The 19,908-nt window shown below is 38.4% G+C and overlaps 3 protein-coding genes across 3 annotated transcripts; all 3 read left to right on the top strand.

The window, feature by feature from the left end:
• Positions 1-7,312: 7,312 nt before the first annotated feature.
• LOC120774579 (rRNA biogenesis protein rrp36) lies at positions 7,313-8,920 on the top strand. Its single transcript, XM_040104312.1, has 2 exons — positions 7,313-7,373; positions 7,953-8,920. Exons 1-2 carry the CDS (start codon positions 7,313-7,315, stop codon positions 8,918-8,920), a joined length of 1,029 nt encoding a protein of 342 aa, XP_039960246.1.
• Positions 8,921-11,513: 2,593 nt separating this feature from the next.
• LOC120774578 (trichohyalin-like) lies at positions 11,514-14,168 on the top strand. Its single transcript, XM_040104310.1, has 2 exons — positions 11,514-11,541; positions 13,768-14,168. Exons 1-2 carry the CDS (start codon positions 11,514-11,516, stop codon positions 14,166-14,168), a joined length of 429 nt encoding a protein of 142 aa, XP_039960244.1.
• A 3,483-nt stretch (positions 14,169-17,651) lies between these two features.
• On the top strand, positions 17,652-18,579 carry LOC120774577 (myotubularin-related protein DDB_G0290005-like). The gene is made up of 2 exons (XM_040104309.1): positions 17,652-17,715; positions 17,807-18,579. The coding sequence occupies exons 1-2, from the start codon at positions 17,652-17,654 to the stop codon at positions 18,577-18,579; spliced, it is 837 nt and encodes a 278-aa protein (XP_039960243.1).
• The last annotated feature ends 1,329 nt before the right edge of the window (positions 18,580-19,908 follow it).

Below are 19,908 nucleotides of genomic sequence, written 5' to 3'. Positions count from 1 at the left end.
CTAAATTCCTTCGACCACTGATCAACTCATCTTTGCAAGAAATTTAGACCCTAGCTCTCTAGCGAACAATTTACATGAGAAACTGTTATTCTACTAAAAGAAAAAAGGTTAACGACATTTGACGTTTGCGAAAGAAACTAAGATTTTTTGTGTGTTTTTTATCTCTGCTAATTCCGGAGGATGGCGTCGGCGTTTTCGCCTAGACACTGCTTACGCGGTTATAGCCGAGTTTACAACAGCGCGCCGGTTGTTTTTCTGTTTCGCTGTTTGACGCCAATTGGAGATTCCAAAGCCAGGTCCCTTTCCAACAGAAGTCTTCCCCTTCCTCTGCTCCATCCGGCGGGTATTGCATCGAATACTCTCAGAGCGTAGCCGCTGTCTCTTAATTCGCTTACTATGTCAATGTCGTCGTATATTTCGTACAGCTCATTGTTCCATGGAATGCAATATTCGCCGTTAGCAAGGACCATAAATCTTCTGCATAACCTTTCTTTCGAAAACTCGTTTCGCCGATTCATCAGATGTTGTCATCCTCCATGCTTCTGCATCATATAGCAGAACGGGTATGATAAGTGACTTGCAGAGTTTGGCCTTTATTCGTCGAGAGAGGACTTTATTTCTCAATTGCTTATCCAGTCCGAAGTAGGACCTGTTGGCATGAGTAACATTGTTGTTAATGTTAATACTGGTTCCAAGGTAGACGAAATTATGTACGCCTTCGAAGTTATGACAGTCAACAGCGACATGTGAGGCAATTCGCGAGTACCACGACTGTTTGTTAGACAGCTGGAGATATTAGGTCATGCCCTTGTTCACCACCAGACCCATTTGCTTCGCTTCCTTATCCAGTCTAGAGAAAACAGAACCGACGTTAAGTCTATTAGTTTTGTAAAAAAGATAACATTCTCATAACTGAATGGGCGTTGCTGGTATTGATCCAATGGGCTTGGTTCGATGTGGCGCATTTTGCGTCGACACCTTAAAAAGAGTGCAAATTACAGCTTGTGTAAGAACTGAAGCAGCTCGACCTTCCCAAACAACATCGCTTCGCTCTATGGGCTATTCGAGTCAAATTTTATTCAGGGATGAGGACGATTTCTTCGTATGTATATAAACAAGCAAAATTGCCGTATTTGGGGCGAAGAGCAACATGAAGAGCTGTTATGCAGAAATACAATGGTTTGGTGTGGCTTGTAAGCCGGTGGAGTCTTCGGTCCTTATTTCTACAAAAATGATGCCGGTGAGAAAGTAACCGTCCATGGCGAACGTTAGCGCACTATGTTAACTGACTATTTGATGCCTGAAATTAAAGCTCGTGATTTCGGCTACATTTTCGTTCAACACAACGCGACAATCAGTGGATTTGTTGAGAGAACACTTCGGTGAGCAAATAATTCCAGGTTTTGTGCCGGTCAATTGGCCACCAAGATCATGTGATATGACAATGTTTTTATATAGAGATATGTAAAGCTTAAATCTATGCGTACAATCCCGTTTCCGATTCAGGCCTCGGAGCAAAACCTTAAATCGGGTGGATTTGGCAGAGATAATCTTCAAAAAATAAATGACAAAGAATGTTCTTTCGAATGATAAACAATCCCCATTAAATTTGAAGTGTCTGTGTTTTTTTCTTTAAAAAAGTAAGGAACCTTGAAAGGGATCACTCTTTACAATTTATTATAAATTTTCTGACAGTTTTATGATATGAAGACTTATTTAGAACTGTCCATACATTACATATATATCCATTTTCATTTTACTCGGCACATTAATAGTACCTATTATTTATAAAAAAATTTACTTCTCTTCGGTATTTGATCTGGAATCGCAAATAGCCTACACTTTTGTGAACCGAGAAGATATTTTTTTAATTCAGTGTGTGCCATTAAGCTAAATTTGAAATTAATACCCTTTTTCAATTCAACAGAAACTGCTGATTCACAAACCTTTGTCATCAACATACTTGTTTACTCAAAAACACTTCAACAGCTTTGATAAACTATCAAAATGGTTTCAACAACGTGTGCGAGTCAATTGTCACAATATGGAAATATTGAAGTCCAATGAATGAATTGCGTATTTATTGCACACCGACATTCTCTTATTTATAAATATGTGTTTTGTTTCTGTATGGATGTACATATACATACATACTATATATGTGAACATATTATATGTATAAGTAATATGTGTTTTATGAAAAACTACAAGCCAAGTGGTTCGATGAACTTTCAACTTTTGAAGCAAATAAAAATTAAAAAATCAATTTTCGTTAAAGTGCTTATCGAACACGTCCAGCACTAGCAGCAGCATCATTAAAAAGCGACTAACAAGACAATTTCGCGCAAAGCAACTACAACAGCGGCAGCCTTGTAGAAAAAATATGTGTGCTGAATCAGAGAGTTTTCTCTAACGTTGATTAAAGATATGTCTAGTCTCCTATAAAATAAAATAAATTTTAAATTTTCTGTCATTTAAATATTTTGTTGACTCGAGTAAATATTAAGATTTGTTGAATTATTGTTAACCAATTTTTCCATGCTTAAGTTATGTTGGCATTAAGCGTGTTACCAGTCTAGAAGACGGGCTGTACAACATTCAATCACTGCTTACTTTCCACAGAACATCAATATCGTTCTTACTACAAAATCATAGGTACATCTTTTAGTTATTGAAATCAATAATTTTTGTTCTGATTCCGAAGTTCAATATTCAATATCAATCATTCAATGTTGCGATACAAACCTGTTCTCCATTTTTCTATATAAAGCACCTTGGCTGCCGAATCACAACTTCTAGCGGTACATAAATCCCACATTTCCTACTAGGTACATTCCAACTAAATAATATTTAGTGCTCGCGAGCGCAGGTGCGGTATAATACCGTTTTCAAAAATATTTGCATACGAAATGATTAGAAATTGCTAATTTATATTCGCCGGAAAGCAAAGTTATAAAAAACGCATTTTTATATACGAATACGAAGAAAATAGTGATTATTTCTTAGGAGAAATTAACTTTCATTGGTCCGTTGCTTAGTAGCCAAGTTTGTAAAAGCATATACGTGCTAATACTCACGCTTTCCTAGTTTTCTTCCAAATACGCTTATATGCTCGTATGTATGTAAGCTTGAGTCATAGAAATTTTAGAAACTTCATTAATCGCAAAGATTTACACATTGAGACACTTCAACTAATTTTAGAAGAAAACTTGTCGAAGTGAGATTTATTGTACCGCGAACTTGTTTAGTTCACAGCTTGTGGAAATACTTTAAATTTTAAACTTTAACTCTTTATGCTTGAATAGCTTCACAGAAAAATTACTTTTCCTTCGCCAACATATTCAATTATTCCTTAAAAGTATAAGTACACACTTCATTTCTTTTTGTAATATTTTCAACTCTTCAATTACTCGCATAGAACTTCTTAATTATGTAATCAATCAAAGCTCTGTGACTACTACGCCATAGGCACATATCATTATACTTGCCATAACGGTCAATAAACTGACAGCTTTGGGCTTCTTGAATATGCTGCGAGGCGCACAATGTTACCTCTGGGTAATGTCAACGGCGCTGATGGATTTCTAAACAGGGTGCTTGCCATTCACTTTCAAAGCGGGATGCCAATTTGCATAGACTAAAGGAAGAACAAATTCACATCTCCTCTAAATACACTATCGATTAGAACCAAATTCAGTTCATAAAATTTTCAATTCGCATTCTTTGCAATGCTTCAAAATAGTTGAAATTTTGGTGCAATCAAGATTCTTCTTTTATTTTTAAATACTCGTATATAACTCAAGCATTCATGAAGGAAAAGGTAGAAAGTAAATTTGGGTAGCATATCATTCAATATGTGGAATACACAAACTAAATATATAATATGGTTTCACTTGGAAAATCGAATGAAATCAGCCCAGACTCTTCACTGAAGTATAGTGTCTAAAATTTTCAGTTGAGCATATATGAAAGTTGCTATAAGGAGTCAAAGTTGGCCATTTCTAATAATCTGCCACTCACTCTCGAAGGTTTTTTGTCCGACTAAGGAAGCTCTGCATATATAGGGGCATGGCAAAAACGAGTGTATAAAAAGTAGTCCTAGAGTCAGAAGCTACAACTTAGTACTATATTTCCATTGAACTAATAAATGTGAGCCAATATCAGCGAGGCGTGAATGCATGACAAATATCGCATTAGTTTCCGTTGAGTCACCGTGAACCAGACAGCATCAGCGCAAGACCATTTTTTTGCTGTGACCATTTTACGCATTGTTCTTAAAAAAAAGGTCTAAGAACCCCAAAAATTAATAAGAATTTAAAAAAGTGGGAACTAAAAATTGTACATTTGTAATTTCCTTGACAAATTTTACGAAATCTTGTCTCTTTTTCAGAGATAAATTAACCAAAATATTACCAAATGGCGTCCGTGTCCAGTCGTTGTAACGAACTCATGTCCGGTTGTAGAAAGTGCTTTTGTATGAAATTAAGAATGAAAACGTTGCGTTTATGAAATTTATACAGTTATGGGAAACGTCCGGCTAAGAGGACTGATCGCATTAGAGAATTTTACTGTTCACCATTCTTCTGTATGTGTATACGCAAACTTCTTCTTTATCAGCGTAAACACCGCTTATACGATTAAGGCTGAGTTTACAACAGCGCGGCAGTCGTTCTTCTGTTTCGCTGTTTGACGCCAATTAGAGATTCGAGGTGGAGCCAAGTCCTTCTCCCCCTGCTTTTTCCAACGCAGTGGTGGTCTTTCTTTGATTTCCCTGGCGGGTACTGCGTCGAAAACTTTCAGAGCTGGGGTGTTTTCGTTCATTTAGACGACATGACCTAGCCAGCGTAGTCACTGTCTTTTAATTCGCTGCCACCAGCCACCGTTCCATCGAATGCGGAATCCGCTGTTGCCAATGCGCAAAGGGCCATAAATCTTCTGCAGAACCTTTTTCACCAAAACTCGTAACGCTAACTCATCAGATGTGGTCATCTTCCATGCATCTCCATGCTATATGGTAGCAGACGGGGATGATGAATGACTTGTCGAGTTTGGCCTTTGTTCGGAGTACTTTACTTCTCAATTGCCTACTTAGTCCGAAGTAGCACCTGTTGGCAAGAGATATTCTGCGTTGGGCTTGGAGGCTGACGTTGTTGTTGGGGTTGATGCTGGTTCCGAAATAAACGAAGTTTCTACGTACGTGCCTAGTCGCGAGTGTAACGACTGTTTGTTTGATGTCAGGACATAATTTTTCTTGCCCTCTTTCACTGCCAGATCCAAGAAGAAGAAGCAAGAGTCGCACGAAAGGGAGTCGCCTTGTTTTAAACCTCGTTTGGTATGGAAAGGCTCGGAGAGATCCTACCCGATCCTAATAGAGCTTTTGGTATTTCTCAGTTTTAACAGCCGTATTAGTTTTCCGAGGACATCGTGCTGGCAAAAGCAATTGTCTCTTCCAAGATTTGGAGCATATCTGGTCTGTTGCTCATTTTCCAGGCCTTAAGCCACACTGATAAGGTCTAATCAGTTTGTCGACGCCCACCGCTTTGTTGTTCTTCAGACGGGTAATTGCTATTCGAACTTGTATACACGAACTAGTACATCTGATTTTGAGATATCGGCCTGAAATTTTCCACACGTCCTTTTCCAATTATTCCAACTAAATGATCGGAATCAATCATTCAATGGAAAACTTTTTAAATTGATGAGACTCCTTCAAGAAATTTGGCATGCGTTATTTTTAAGACAACGGTGCAATATCTGACGATACAATACGAGCTGACCGTTATCAAGTTATTTAAGGAATCTTTTGTATATATGAGGGATATTATTGCATCGGGTCAACCGAAATTAACGGGGTTTCTTGTTTTTTTCGTTTAAAAATATATATAGTATGTTATGAAATATATATTTATATGTTTCGAAAATCAGACTTGGATCTTTTGTAGCTGACATAATGTAGCTGATAATGTTCATATTTTTACATTTTGACGTTCTTACATATCCGAAGTCCGAAATTCGAAATTCGAAGCCAACTCTTTCGAGTTTAGAGGCTAACTTCGAAATAAACATAGAAATTACTTTTTTACTTTTGACTCAAAGAAAGTAATATTTTGGATTAATACTTCAATTTGTTGGAACTATCTCATCTAACTTAAAATAAAGATACCTAGATATGAATTGAGGAATCCACTTTAAGTATGTATTAAGTCGTTGGAAAAATATATACATATGTATTTTGTTAGCAGATCTTTTTTTGGCGTTTTCTTCTGCAAAGCAGCAACAGCAGCAACATATACTAGTATAAATATGTCCGTAATATAATATTTTGTGTTAGCCTGACATATATACATATGTATATATTGAGTAAAACATAATTTATATTAATTATATGCCTGATTTCTATATACTCTGATGGAGGTCGCTGAACTGCTAGTCACTAGCTGGCGGGGTTATAAGCAATCATGCGTATTATTTTGTGGTCATTGTGATGCCAGCAGCAATGCCTAACGAGCGGCTCAGCCACCAATGTCCCGTACACTGGCGGACCAAATTTAAATTGCCAAAAATTCACAGCAAAAAAGAGATAAATTCAGAAAAGAATTCTTAATTTCACATCTCCCAGACGATTGTGCTACTGATGGTGAGTGGTTGAAGTGTTTACACCACACCTACACATGCACATACAGGCATGCTAGCATGTTATTAATTACAAATTTATATGTTCTTCTCCTCGACATGCCTCTAATGAGGTGAGAAGACAAAGCACGTCGCGTCCACAACATTGCCTTGTCAACATTAACTCATCGCGTCCAACAAAAGAAAGCCATGTAGGCGCATGCGAACGCGTGCGAAAGTCGCAGTCATGTCAAGCAGCTATCTAAGCTTTCTATAGGGCAGCCACATCATTAAAATTTGGCCCAACAAATGAGTAAACAAGAATTCTACACTTATTATGCCATATTTGTTTTCAAACTCTTCAGCGGTTATTTGCTGAGTTATTTGCTGCTGTTCTTCATTTCTAAGCTTCTTTGGCTATGTATTTGTTATTTTTCTTTTATTCTTGCTGCGCTTCAACCTCTGCAGACCAATTTGGTTCTTTGACCATTCTTGGCCATTACCTGTGTATTCGTTCAGTACCGCTAGCTCACAGCTGGGTTTTGCATAAAAACGTAAAGCGATCAATGTGTTCTCTACAGTTCTGCTGGACATTGCTTACAATTAGGACACTTTTTGTTGGTAACGCGTTTGTTGTCTGATATTTATCATAAATTAAACCGATTGATTGATTGATCGCCTTGATCGATAGTACAGCAGCATGTTGAAGGCAGCAGCAAGTGTGGCAGCAGTGCTGCTCTTTGTGGCATTGGTGTGTGCAGGTGCGTATCAGGGGTGGGGAAGTCCGAATTCTTTTTAGTTGTGAAATCAATAACCCGACTTAGGTCATAAAGGAGAGTTTGGAAGTAAATAGGATGTGGCATAGACTTTCCTGTTTGAAAAAATTGCAAAGAGTAATAAAAAAAAAAATTTTGATTAATGAGATAAAAAAGAATATATTTCCAAAACAGTGTCACAGGTCTAACAGTATAAGAAAATGGACTCTAAGAAATAGTAATATAGATCTTCTTCCATGAAATATCAATTTAAGCATTTTCTTTATTGTTGAAAGCTGGTTGGTCTGACTTTTAAACACTTTTTCAGAAAAATGTATAAAATATCTCAGCTCCAACAGTTTATAGCTTTAGTGCGTGAATGTTAGTGCAATGGATACGATAGAGTTTTGCAAAGTCGTAGATTTCGATTTGTTCTCAAAAGATTTAATAATAATTCCTTCATTCTATTGAGACGCATAACATGTATGATCATACATTAGTATGTTAACGTAGGGATGCCGGGCAATTCTAAAAAAAATTAAATTCTAAAAACCCTTACTGCAACATAATTCTACACATCCTCAGAACCTCGCCAAGGACAACAAAAGCAAGTTGCACAGAAACAACTACGTTCGGGCGCTGCAGCCGCCGCACCAAATCATCCGTATCTCTTCCTTACCGTGCCACGTGAAAACGGCAATGGACATGAGGTACAGGGCTTCAAAGTTGTAGAGATCGAGGACGACGACGAAGAAGAAGCTACGCATAAGAAAACACAAGTCGAAAACAGCGCCGACAGCAATGATGATGCGGACGATGATGAGGAGGACGATGCTCACAATGCCAATGCAGCAAATGATGATGATGATGATGAAGATGACGATATTGTACGTAACAATAATGTTGAAGTTAACGATGATGACGACGACGATTTCGAGTACAACGCCGATGATGATGATTATGCGGATAATTTGAATGACGAAAACGATGTCGCCAATAATTTGGTATATCTGCGCTCACGTGCACCACACTCGCCACGCCTGCGTAGTCAATTGAAAAATCAAGCTGCCGTTATCAGCAACGATGCCAATCGTGCCAGCCAATTGAATGCACAACTCATATTGAAGAATGCCAAACCCACGAATATGATGGTATCGCGCGAACATGCCGGCGCAATTATGGTACCCGATGGTATTATCGAAATCGAAGGACAAAGTGTGGTGGACGAGAAGACTGGCAAGACGGCGCTACTGGTGCCGCGTGCTGCACTCGATGCCATACCAAATGGCAGCGTTGTCGCGCTAATGGAAGGTGGCGAGACCGATAGCGAAGAGGCGCGTGCCAATCGTGTGCTAGTGCGTCGTCGTCGCAAGGGCTCGCGTCGCAATGTGGTGCGCCGTGGTGGCGGTAAGACCCGTCGTCGTCGCGGAGGCAACCGTCGTCGCCGTGTTAACAACAAACGCAAGAACGTACGCGTCTATCAAGTGGGCGGTGGCGCCAAACGGCGACGTGGTAATCGTCGTGTCGCACGTCCTGTAAGGCTGCAGGGTTGATTCCAAGCGCTGACGGACCACACGTGAACTATTTTAGTATTATAGGTTAACTAACAATCGACAGCTATACGATGCTACTTGAATTATGTAATTGACGGCGAAAAATAAACGGATGAAATAAAACATATTGAAAAATTAAATAGAAAATTCTTATATTTTTTATATTGTGGTTCAAAATAAAGGGAGAAATGGTATATGCTTGAGCAAATAAAAAAAAATATTAGAAAAATAATTCAGGCACAAAAAAATTAGTAAAGTAGAGAAACGCATTTAACTCGTTAGGTTTGAGTGAACTTACTGCGCAGATTTATAGTTAATATTAATCTCTATTTTTTTCAGAAAAGTGTACAAGCGCGTCAATTTTGCTTTCCATTCTTTCAATCCTTCTACAATCATATATTCGGCGAAAGCCAAACGACCAACAATAAGCTCAGATTGTCCAAAGAGTTCAACTATTAATCAATATCGCCTCACTTCCCGTTGTCTTTCTTATGTATCATCTTTTTAGACAAGTCTTGCCTTCGATTGAAATATTTTGGCTAAATTTCACCGCTTGCGATCGTAAATTTTACATTTAACTGTCAAAATAATACTTTTCATCCCATTAAACTATTGGTAACAAATAAATGTTTAGAGAAAACGATTTGTGTGTCAGCGAAACATAAAGAAAGTCTAGCGTTTGGCAGTCAGCGGAATATGATAATATCGTGGTGTACAGCAACGCACCAAACATGATTAGTCATATAATAATAAAAAGTGATCTTCGAACTGAAATTGTTTAGCTTATAGCCCATCGCTGTTGTTTAATATACATAAAATGGCGATATAAGAGCGTAAGCAGCGCTTTAGTTGTTCGCATAACGTCTTGGCAACTAAACGTGTGCTGAAGTCCCGAAAGCAAATACGACACACACCATTAACTCTTAAGTATTCAACACGCAATGGCCAAGTCCAAGTTGTGTGTTTTCTTGGCGCTTTTATGCGCCGCTGCGTTGCTAGGCAGCGTCACAGCTGGTACGTATACGATTCTTAATCGAACGCAACAGAACTATAGTAATTTCTAATACTATCATAAACGACCCTTTAGAGGAACCGCTATCTGTTGCTGATGCAATTGTTGAGGCAAGAAATGACGAAGTCGCACTCGAATTGCCACTGCCAGAAGCTGACAAGGTCCTTAGTGTGCCTTTACCAGCAAAATCCGAATTGTCTGAAAATCCCGCCATTGTGCCTGTAGAGGTAGAAGAGAAGACAGATGAAGAGCAAGGTAAGCCGGTGGGAGAGGGAGATGTTGCTGAGACCGAAAGTGCTGTCATCGGCGCTGAGGATAGTAAAACCGAAAATCTTGAGCTCGCTATGAATGCCGAGATATTGCAACAACCCGAGATGGTGCGTTAACCGAAATACACAACACGTGATTTTATACAAAACATATCTTTAATATTGCTTATCGCTCTACCTCAGGCACGCCTAGCTCGTCATCTCAAAAGCTTCCACAACTATCAAGTTTATCGTGCACGGAAAGCTGCCGGAGTACAACGCGCTGCCAACGGCGTTGATGAGATGGAAGACGATGATGGTATAGTGCCCGAGGAACGTGCCGTACGTCGTCGCCAGCGCGTACGCAAGCGCAAGACCAACAACAACGTACGTCGTACACATCACAGGAAGAATGTCGCTAATCGGCTGAACAGTGCCAAACGTCAAAATCAACGCGTCAACTCTGTACGCAGGCGAAATACGAAGAAAGGATCAGCAAGTCGTCGTCGCGTCAACAATGGTGGCAATAAGCGTCGTAGTAGCAGCAACAAAAAGCAGAGAAAGTCGAGCACTAGCAACAAGCGTCGCTCATCGAAAAACGGTATGCGTAAAACCAAGCAAAAGTCATCACTGAAGAAACGCACCACGAAGAACTTCAATAACGGCAGCCCGTATTTCGAGGAAGAGCAAACTGTGTATCCCCTTCGCTCGCAGGTGAACAACGTACCTCAGATGATCGTCATTCTGGACGGTGACAAGGCAGAAACTGCAATCGTTGGACAAGCTGCCTAAAGTTGATAGATTCGTTTCAAAATGTATATTTTAAGTATTAAAAGCATAATTAATTTATACTATTTATTTTCGATTTAATAAACTAATTTTAAGTGAAATACGAAATCGCGTGAGTGTTTTAAATAAAACTCTTTTGCCGACAGTAATAATCATTACTTTAATATGATACAGACATTACAACTCATACTTAAAGTTTTTTTCAATTTTCCACCTTAAAGGGTTGTATCTACGTCATCAGTTACAGAAGACACTTTGGACTTCAGCTTTAAACTTTTCTGGATAAATATGCTTCATTTAAAAAATTGGTACCTAGTCTTAGATCTACAAAGATTTCATGTTAAAGCCAGTACTTGAATATTTACGTGTATGCCGGGAGCTGCTCCAACCTTAAGATTCTTAGATAAAAAGCTTCCATTGAAGGCTAATATCGAGATCAGAGTAGGGAAGACATTGATTGCTTTGAGCTCACTAACCATTCGTTTAAGGTTGCTTAAAAAATCTCGCTATCAATGGCATCGGGACTTTTTGTGATCCTTTTATTATGGGTCCAAACCACAGCGGAATAGCAGGTAACTGTTAAGCTGACAAGCTGGTAAGGAAAAGCACACTAGCCCCATTATCAGTAGAATGGGAACGAGTTCTGGCGTCCGGCCTGCCAGCTGCAAAAGCTGAATGAAATAAGGCGATGTGAAAACCTCTCCCCTGTTTGCGAGATCAAGGCTTAAACTCTTGGGAGCTCATACGTTCAGATATGCCACTGAACTTAAAAATGAATTTAAATGCCTGAGTAAACTTGAGTTCTATTTGCGATCTCTGGATCAACCACCGAACCCAATATATATGAATTTAATTCAGTTAGATAATCTTGAACCCGAACAAATAAAGAGCAGCTAGGTTCGGGTATATGAAAAGAGGTCTTCAAAACAATGTTCAAACATTTTCAAGACACGTTATATCATTTGTCAAACCCATTACCCTCAATTTTATCACTGCATCAACTAAATTAAATATAATAAATTTTTTTACATAAAATAAAATATAATAAATACTTCTATCCAATTTATTTCAATAGAATACCTTACTTATTAACTACTATACACAATGTTATGTAGATCTGAAGCTCTAAAACTATTATACCTACCATATAATGATCAAGACAACACTTTTATAAGGTTAACATTTTCACATCGACCAAGTTATCTATACTAATATTATAAAGAATAAGAGGAGAAAATTCCTCGGCGGATTTGAGAAATTTACACTATCTCCTGTGAACAAACCAGGTCAATTAAAACGTCCTCGGCCGGACACGGAGATGACACTACTAAAATTAAATCTATATATACATATATCCTAACAAAATTAGCGTTTATAATCGTCATATAAGTTTGTAAATTACCATATATCATTTTGAGTGAAGTAACTTTTGTCATTGGGAAAAAATCTATAAAAAGGAATTTCGCGTGTTGGTAAAATATTGCCTTTTTGAAGGGGAAAAAAATTAAAGCAAAAACTTGGCGCTTGCTGGTAAGAAATTTTTTGTCGAATGAACAGCTGATAGCCAAAACTGAGGCCTATTTTGAAGCAAAAGACAAATCGTACCATAAAACTGGTATCGAAAAGTTCGAGGGACGCTATAATGAGTATCTCACCATTAAAGAGAACTATGTTGAAAAAAACGAATTTGTCAAAAAATATTCTTTACTGTGGTAGGCCGGGGACTTTTCAATTCACCTGTTAGGCTGTACTATATTTTCGAAAAAGTTAAGGATCCATACTAAAATACCAATACTGTAACGAAAGTTGTAAACAAAAAATCCGAAAAATCCTTAGATCGCTTAGTATTGATCAGATTTTATCATTTTCTTCTTCTACTCTTTGATCACTGCGGCAACTTTGCACTCTTGAATCGGTCGCTTGAGCCGTAATTAAAACAAATTGTTAGCAATTATTTGTGTGCATACTGTTTCGGTAACTGTAAACGGAGTTCTTGAATTGCCGCTAATTTTATTTTGGAGCAGCATCAATTGAACAACTGAGCGCTGTTGTTTACATATCAACACAGACACGTGAAGACAATTACTATTGATCTCAAAACTTAACAAGAACCCAGATCAGTAGTTGAGATGATTTATTGCTTTCGCATTTACGAAGTGTATGACCAATATTTTTACTAACTATCACTATTATTTGGGTACTCAACTCTCACTGCTTTTAGAATTCGGAGAAATTACATTTAATTATTTTGCCTCGGGATAGCCTTTAATATAATTGGATTTTTCTGAAAATCGAGCAAAGCGACCACAATTATACGTCTAGTTTGGCAATTTTTACTTAAGTTAGCGGCACAATGCGCTTACTCCAATTAGCCCTCATGCTAGTTTTTCTCCTAACTCTTCAATTCGTTGGTAGGTCATTTACATACAAGTTGACTGCTCTGCGAGAACATCTAAGTGTATTCATTGTTATACTTTTGTCGTTTCCCTTGACCAGATGCTGCGAATCGAAGCATATTCAAAAATCGACGCCAATCCACCGCATCAGTGGGACGATATGAGAACGTAAAGCCTCAAGGTCCTATCACCAGTCAATTTTTAAATATGCTGAAGGGTGTTACAACGGTTGTTGTAACCTGCTCCTGCTTCCGATACTATACCAGTAGCATCACCAGACGATCCGACTACTTCTACATATCCAGACATGACTACAAGTCCTTCCACAACTTCCCCTTCTACGACAAGTCCTACATATGCGACCAGTCCTACATGTTTGATAATTCCTACAACTTTGACAAGCCCGACGTGATGAAGATGAACAAGATGACAATGCGCTGAAAGAAGCTGAAGACGACGGTTCCGATGAACACAGTTTAAGCTACGGTAGCCTTCATGGAAAGTTAGGACGTGCTGCTCTCGCCCGTCCTAGCGAATGGCAGTTGCGTCAGCGCAATCAGCGTCTACGCCAACAGCAACGACGACGCCAACAAGCGCTTCGCCGACGACTAAGCCAACGTCAACTTGCTAGACGCCGCTCACAACAAAAGCGTCGACGTGTCATACTACAACGTCGTCGTCAACAGAAACTTAGAAGAACACGTAAACGTAACCAAATGAAACGTCGTTATTTACGACAAAGACGCAAGCAAAATCGACGACACAAAACCAACAACAAAACGTCGCTTGAGACGTTTTCGTAATAGGCGTGGGTCCAATAGGAGACGTGTTTTACGTATAAATGTCTAATTCTTAACGAATCGCTACGAAGAAAGTTTGAAATAAATGGAAAATAAATGAAAGAAATGTGAAAGAAGAAACCTAAAGTTTGTTCATAACTTACTAGGTGCAACTGGTGTAATTCTCCGATACTTACATACTTTTTCCATCAACACATTCGCGCTCTCCCTTTTGTTGTTTAAATTTAAGTCGTCCTGTTTTATTTTCGAGTCTAACTTGGCTTTAGCCAACGCGGCTCATTTCGAAGGTATGCCATCTGATCAAATCTTTATTATCGCTTTCAACATAGGCCCCTGAGCCGATTCAAGCAAAGCAACGCTTAGCCCTTTGACTTTGTATAAGAACTGTTTAGGTGGATTAAAACGCGAGAAAACAAGTAAGGAAGGGCCATGTTCGGATGTGAGCTAACATTTCATACCCTTGCAAGTTGCAAGGATCACAGGCTATAGTTGACTTAGGGAAATACTTCAAGTATTGACAAAATTTCACATTAAAAAATTTGGTGAAAGAATTAAACAATCATTGCTCCAAGAAATTGTAAATGAATTAGAATCAAATTTGATGCTTTATTAAGTTATATTATGGGTTATAGACTCAATTATTTTTAGAACTATGTTTTAAACACGCTCACGCAGTTTAATTGAGATAACTTACATATTGGCCGATATATGCGGTATAAAGTCAGCCGGAAAGTTCGACAACCTTCCTATATACCTTACTCGGGCTACGGGAAATATATAGCCGATTCGATTCAATCATGTATGGGAATGTCGGAAAGGATTCTCTTCGAATTTTAATTATATATCTCACACTTTGACTGATGTTTTCAATAAAAAGTCAAGTAAACGTATTGGGGTCCAAATATTCGGTACCTCATTCTTTGAACAGTTTTGGTTCGATTTGGACAATTTTTGGTCATACAAGTACATACCGAATGCTACTTGGTTCAAACTTTTGGTTGTTTCTTCTTAAAGCTAAGTTGGCTATGAGCTTTCAGGATGTGTTTTAGGTTTAGTTAGTTTAAGTTTTAACTCTGATCTTCGAAACGGGGATCGCACGTATAGAGCTAAGCCCCATTTATCCACCACAAATTTGCTTGAACGTTTTGTTTATATTCTTGTCAATTCTAAAGACGCCAAAGGTTGAAGATTTACAAGTTCAAGTTATTAAATACTAGTTTCGCAAAAGCTGTATAATCGAAACTGAAGGATTAAGAAGATTTCACTTCGCCTACTTACAAGCTACTACGTATACATATGTAGGTTGCCTTTTTATATTTCGGGATTAGTGAACAAAAACAAATATTTATCCACGAAAATCGCTTTATTTTTTTTTTTTGTTTCAAAATAAAAAACCTATAAATTTGCAAGCGTTTGAACCAATTTTTGAAACATTTTTGCCACTCTGTTTGAGTTATTAGCAAAAAAATCTTTCTGAACTCATCAACCGGTTCTTCGGGTGTCGAAAAACGTTGACCTCTTAATTTATTTTTTTCGTACGGGAATAAAAAGAAGTCGCTGAGTGCCAAGACCTGATGGTGGATTACTCATCAAAGCGATGGTTTAAGTGCTCGAACAAAATAATGGCTATAGTTGACTTAATTCCACGATATGTCACATGATGATCTTGCAATATCAGTCTGCGCCCAGCATCAATAGTTTCCGGAACAAGAGCCGGTTTTTCACGATCTTCACGATCTTTTTCTTGGAGTAATCTACAACCTCGACTGGATTCAGTATATCATAAATAAACACTAGTCCTTGATGGAGCTTCATCGCCAGAAATTGAATTAAGTTCATCGATGCACTGTTGCAGAGATCGCGTGAAAATGTTCGAGATTTAATTTCATTTTTTTTGTCGATATTAATATTTTAAGTTACTGTAAGCATTATAAATAGTGCTCATATCCGACAAAACGTTCTGTGTATGTATAACAACAAAAATTTTAAACCTTACGATAGAGTTGTGAGTTGCCAGAATGCAAAACTAGGGTTGCTGAATCCCGAAATTTCGTCTAGTTTTCAATAACTTGCTATAAGCATCGATTAAGATTGCCTTTAATGGAATGGTTTCATTCAATTTCAACTCATTTTTAGAGCGTCATTCGCTAAATTGTTGGAGAATTTCGACGTAATGCTCAGTTACGTTGCCAAGCATCTCTTTTGCGACTTATAATCGATGTCGTTCTTCTAAGAAATACAGGGATTTTGGTATGAATCTTGCATTGACATATGAAGCGCGTTAATCAAAATGTATTGATTCGATTCGTAAGAGTTGTTTAGATCCTCTACTGTCACTTTAACGCCACCACAACGATTTTAAAGCACTGTTTCTTTAACCCTTTCGATGTTATCAACATTAACAGAGGTGACTGAACAACTTGAAGTTCTCGGTGATTTGACGCTCTTCACTGAATGCTTTGCGGTACTCAAATTTGTGTTCGTGATAAAATATGGTTGACTCCCCAAAACACTTCCGCAACATTCCGATTCTGTAGTCGTAATTCTCTTGGGAACACATGGTAAATATCGCCTGATAGACTTTTCACGTCGTAAACAAATATAAAAAAGTTTTTATCAATCTATGAGGAATATTTGTATCGATTCGAGTTTTGCGAGCAGTTATATACCAGTCCGGGTCAAATTTGATCATACGGGATTACTGAAATGTGTTTATTACATTTCTTTAAAGTGAACAGGCAATCATTAAAGGTTACGTGCATGAGAATGCGGCACTGAATATGGCAGGTGAGCCAAAAAACTATTTGAGAAAACTAAAGATTAGACTAATGTTGATTATGTGTTACTAAATGTATATACAATGTATTTTGTATATACACCAATCTGCTGTAAACTATAATGTGTAAAGTAAATAGTGTGAGATATTTATGTATTCATATGTATGCCTATAGATTCTTTCGCTGCTGTTACTGTAAAATAACGGGAAAGAATTGATGCTACCTAAGTTAGTTGGTTTCTCTTAGGCCTATGCCAGCGACGGTTATTCAAATATCTTGATTTGCAATTTTTATGCGATTTATGTAAATTAACTTACAACGTTCTGTAAAGGCAAGTGTAGCTAAACGAGCGCTAGCTACGCCTATTGTGGTTGTTGTATGTTGTAAATGTATAAACAGCATATCGATGATAATTTATATTGTAGTTGTTGTTGTTCATATGTATTACATGATAGTATGGTAGAAACAGAATTTAGGCCTATTTCGTTAGGCTTTTTGCCATGGTTCATCATATAAATATTGCGTTTGTAGGGCTTATCGATCAGTGAGCTCCAAACACTTGGAGTAACATAATATTACAAGAAAAAGCAAAATATTTCTTTATAAAATTATATTTCCCCAATTGGGTAGAATTTAGTTTCAAAAAGAACGAATCGAGGTGTCCTGGTAGAGAGGAGTAACGCTTCACACTTCAAAGTACACCACCGTAATGTATTTCTTCAAAGTTGCCATTCTGTTGCTCGGCCTAGCAGCCGTGACACTACCCGCCTCAGGTAAGGAATCACTCTACACAACATTGTGGATTGGAAGTGGCATTATCCAAACTTGAATTATTTTTTTGTGTTTTTGTTTTGTGTTACATAGGTAAGCAGATCCCCAAATCTGGTGCAGAACAAAGATATCAGTTGTTTAATAGACAGCGTTTACATGCTGGAAAGCGTTTCCATGAAGATGTTGCTAGTGGACGTGTTGTCTCTCAGGACTTTATCAATAAATTCACCTCACTAAAGAATCCCAGCACAAGCACCACTTCTGTCGTTACAACGACATCAACACTTGTACCATCAACTCCCACAACCACAACTGTTACCCTTTCGCCCGCCACACCTACAACATCAACAACATCACCTACCACAACTACCTCACCTACAACGCCCACCACAACAACAACAACCACTCCCACTACATCAACAAATACCACAGCCCGTTTCTTCCCCAATTTCGACGACGACTCAGATAATGAAGATGAAGATTTCGTCTTTGCATTGTACCATCCCGATAGGAATTCCATCGACAATTACGAACAAGAGGAAGGAGACGACAGCGACGAAGTCAATATTGCCGGCATTGGAGATTTGAATGACTCAGTCGAGGATATTGGTCGCGCAGCACGTGCTCGCCCTTCGAATTGGCGTCGTCGCGTGCAACGTCAACGTCAACGCCAACGCCGTCTAAACAGACGTCGTCGTCAGTCGCAAATGAAGGCACGTCGTCAACGTCGCCGCCGTCAACAGCGTCGTCGCAACCAACAGAAAAGACGTCAACTCGCCAAGAAGAAGCAGCGTCGTCATCGTCGCGGCGGCAAAAAGTCGCGTCGCACCAACAAACGTAGACGCATTGTGCGGGTGAAAGTTTAAATAACAGCGCACGATATGTAACTCAAAGGATAATGCCAGTGAAATAAAGAAACAAAATTTGAATAGTATATGTAGACGTTAATTTTCTTATAACAGACTACACGTTGAGCTGATCGGGTCCAGGCCTGGTTGAAGTTCCCTTTTCCAGTTTTGTAAACTTCCAAATAGCGCATCTCACTAACTTTTAAGCTCCATAGAACGGCCGATGGAAAGTCAAGTGATAGTCTAACGCTTAGACTTCATCTGCTTTCTGTTCTCAAACATGCTCTAGTATATACAAGATCTTTGCCATAAGTAAGCTTCCCAGCCCGATTGCAAATGAAATGTAGAAGCCACTGTCCAAATTGAACTCGCGGTTTTGTTCTGACAAGTGAGGAAGCAAATTCTTAGAAATTAAAGAAATCGAAAAAAATATTTTTTAGTTGTAGAAAAGGGATGTTAGATGGATTGGTTTCATGGGAGAAGTAAAGTCGGGAGACTCATTGAAAGTATGATATAGGTTTAGATAAGTTAGAGTTGAATCGGCTCTGTATCCAGAATGAAATCGTTTTGGTGATCTTATTCACTTTTGTTTGGTGGGTAGGTAAGAGTACAACCTCTTCGGTCTCCATTAGCGCTAGATGCGCCACTTTGATAAACTATTCTTAAGGGTTGTAAATATTGCTGTGTCGTTTCATCGTTGTATTCAAACCAACTGGTATCTACAATGAAATTGCTTATCTCCATTAAATTTTTGTAGATAGACATTCAAGGTTTTGCACCTGATGGATTCCAAGAGCTCTACATCGAGATTGTGATAGGGAAGGGCATAAGCAGAGGAAGTGTACAACTCTTTCCTTACTTCCTTCGAGTTTGTAGCTGCGGCACGTGCTATTTTCAGTCATTCCCATTCTTAACGCGTGTTCTCCATAATAACTGTAAGTCCATATATACTTTATACTCTATATATACTTTATACCTATTTAATAAGTCCTTACTTCTTGTGTTGTCACATTTTGGGCTTATCTGTTTCGCTATCTTGCATTTAATTGTAGATTTTCATACTTTCTGAGCTTTTGGTTCAAAAAGCGTATTTAGCTCGATCTTAATCGTTCCTAGCGGGCATGGTATTGATACGCCTCTCTAGAGAGGTTCCTCACTTTGTCAACTCGTCTGTTTTTGCGTTGCCGAAAATATTCCGTGAACCGAAATTATGGACAAGTGGAATTGACCTGTCAGTGAGCTTAGGTTCTTCCTACATTTGTTGACCTTGCTGGAGTTTATCCTTGGCAATGACTAAGCTAGCAATACCGCCCGACTATGTGCGTATATGTTAGCTCTATGTGCCCT

The sequence above is a fragment of the Bactrocera tryoni genome, chromosome 4 (genome assembly GCF_016617805.1).
Source record: "Bactrocera tryoni isolate S06 chromosome 4, CSIRO_BtryS06_freeze2, whole genome shotgun sequence".
Taxonomy (NCBI): domain Eukaryota; kingdom Metazoa; phylum Arthropoda; class Insecta; order Diptera; family Tephritidae; genus Bactrocera; species Bactrocera tryoni.
This window is presented reverse-complemented; position numbering and strand designations above follow the sequence as displayed.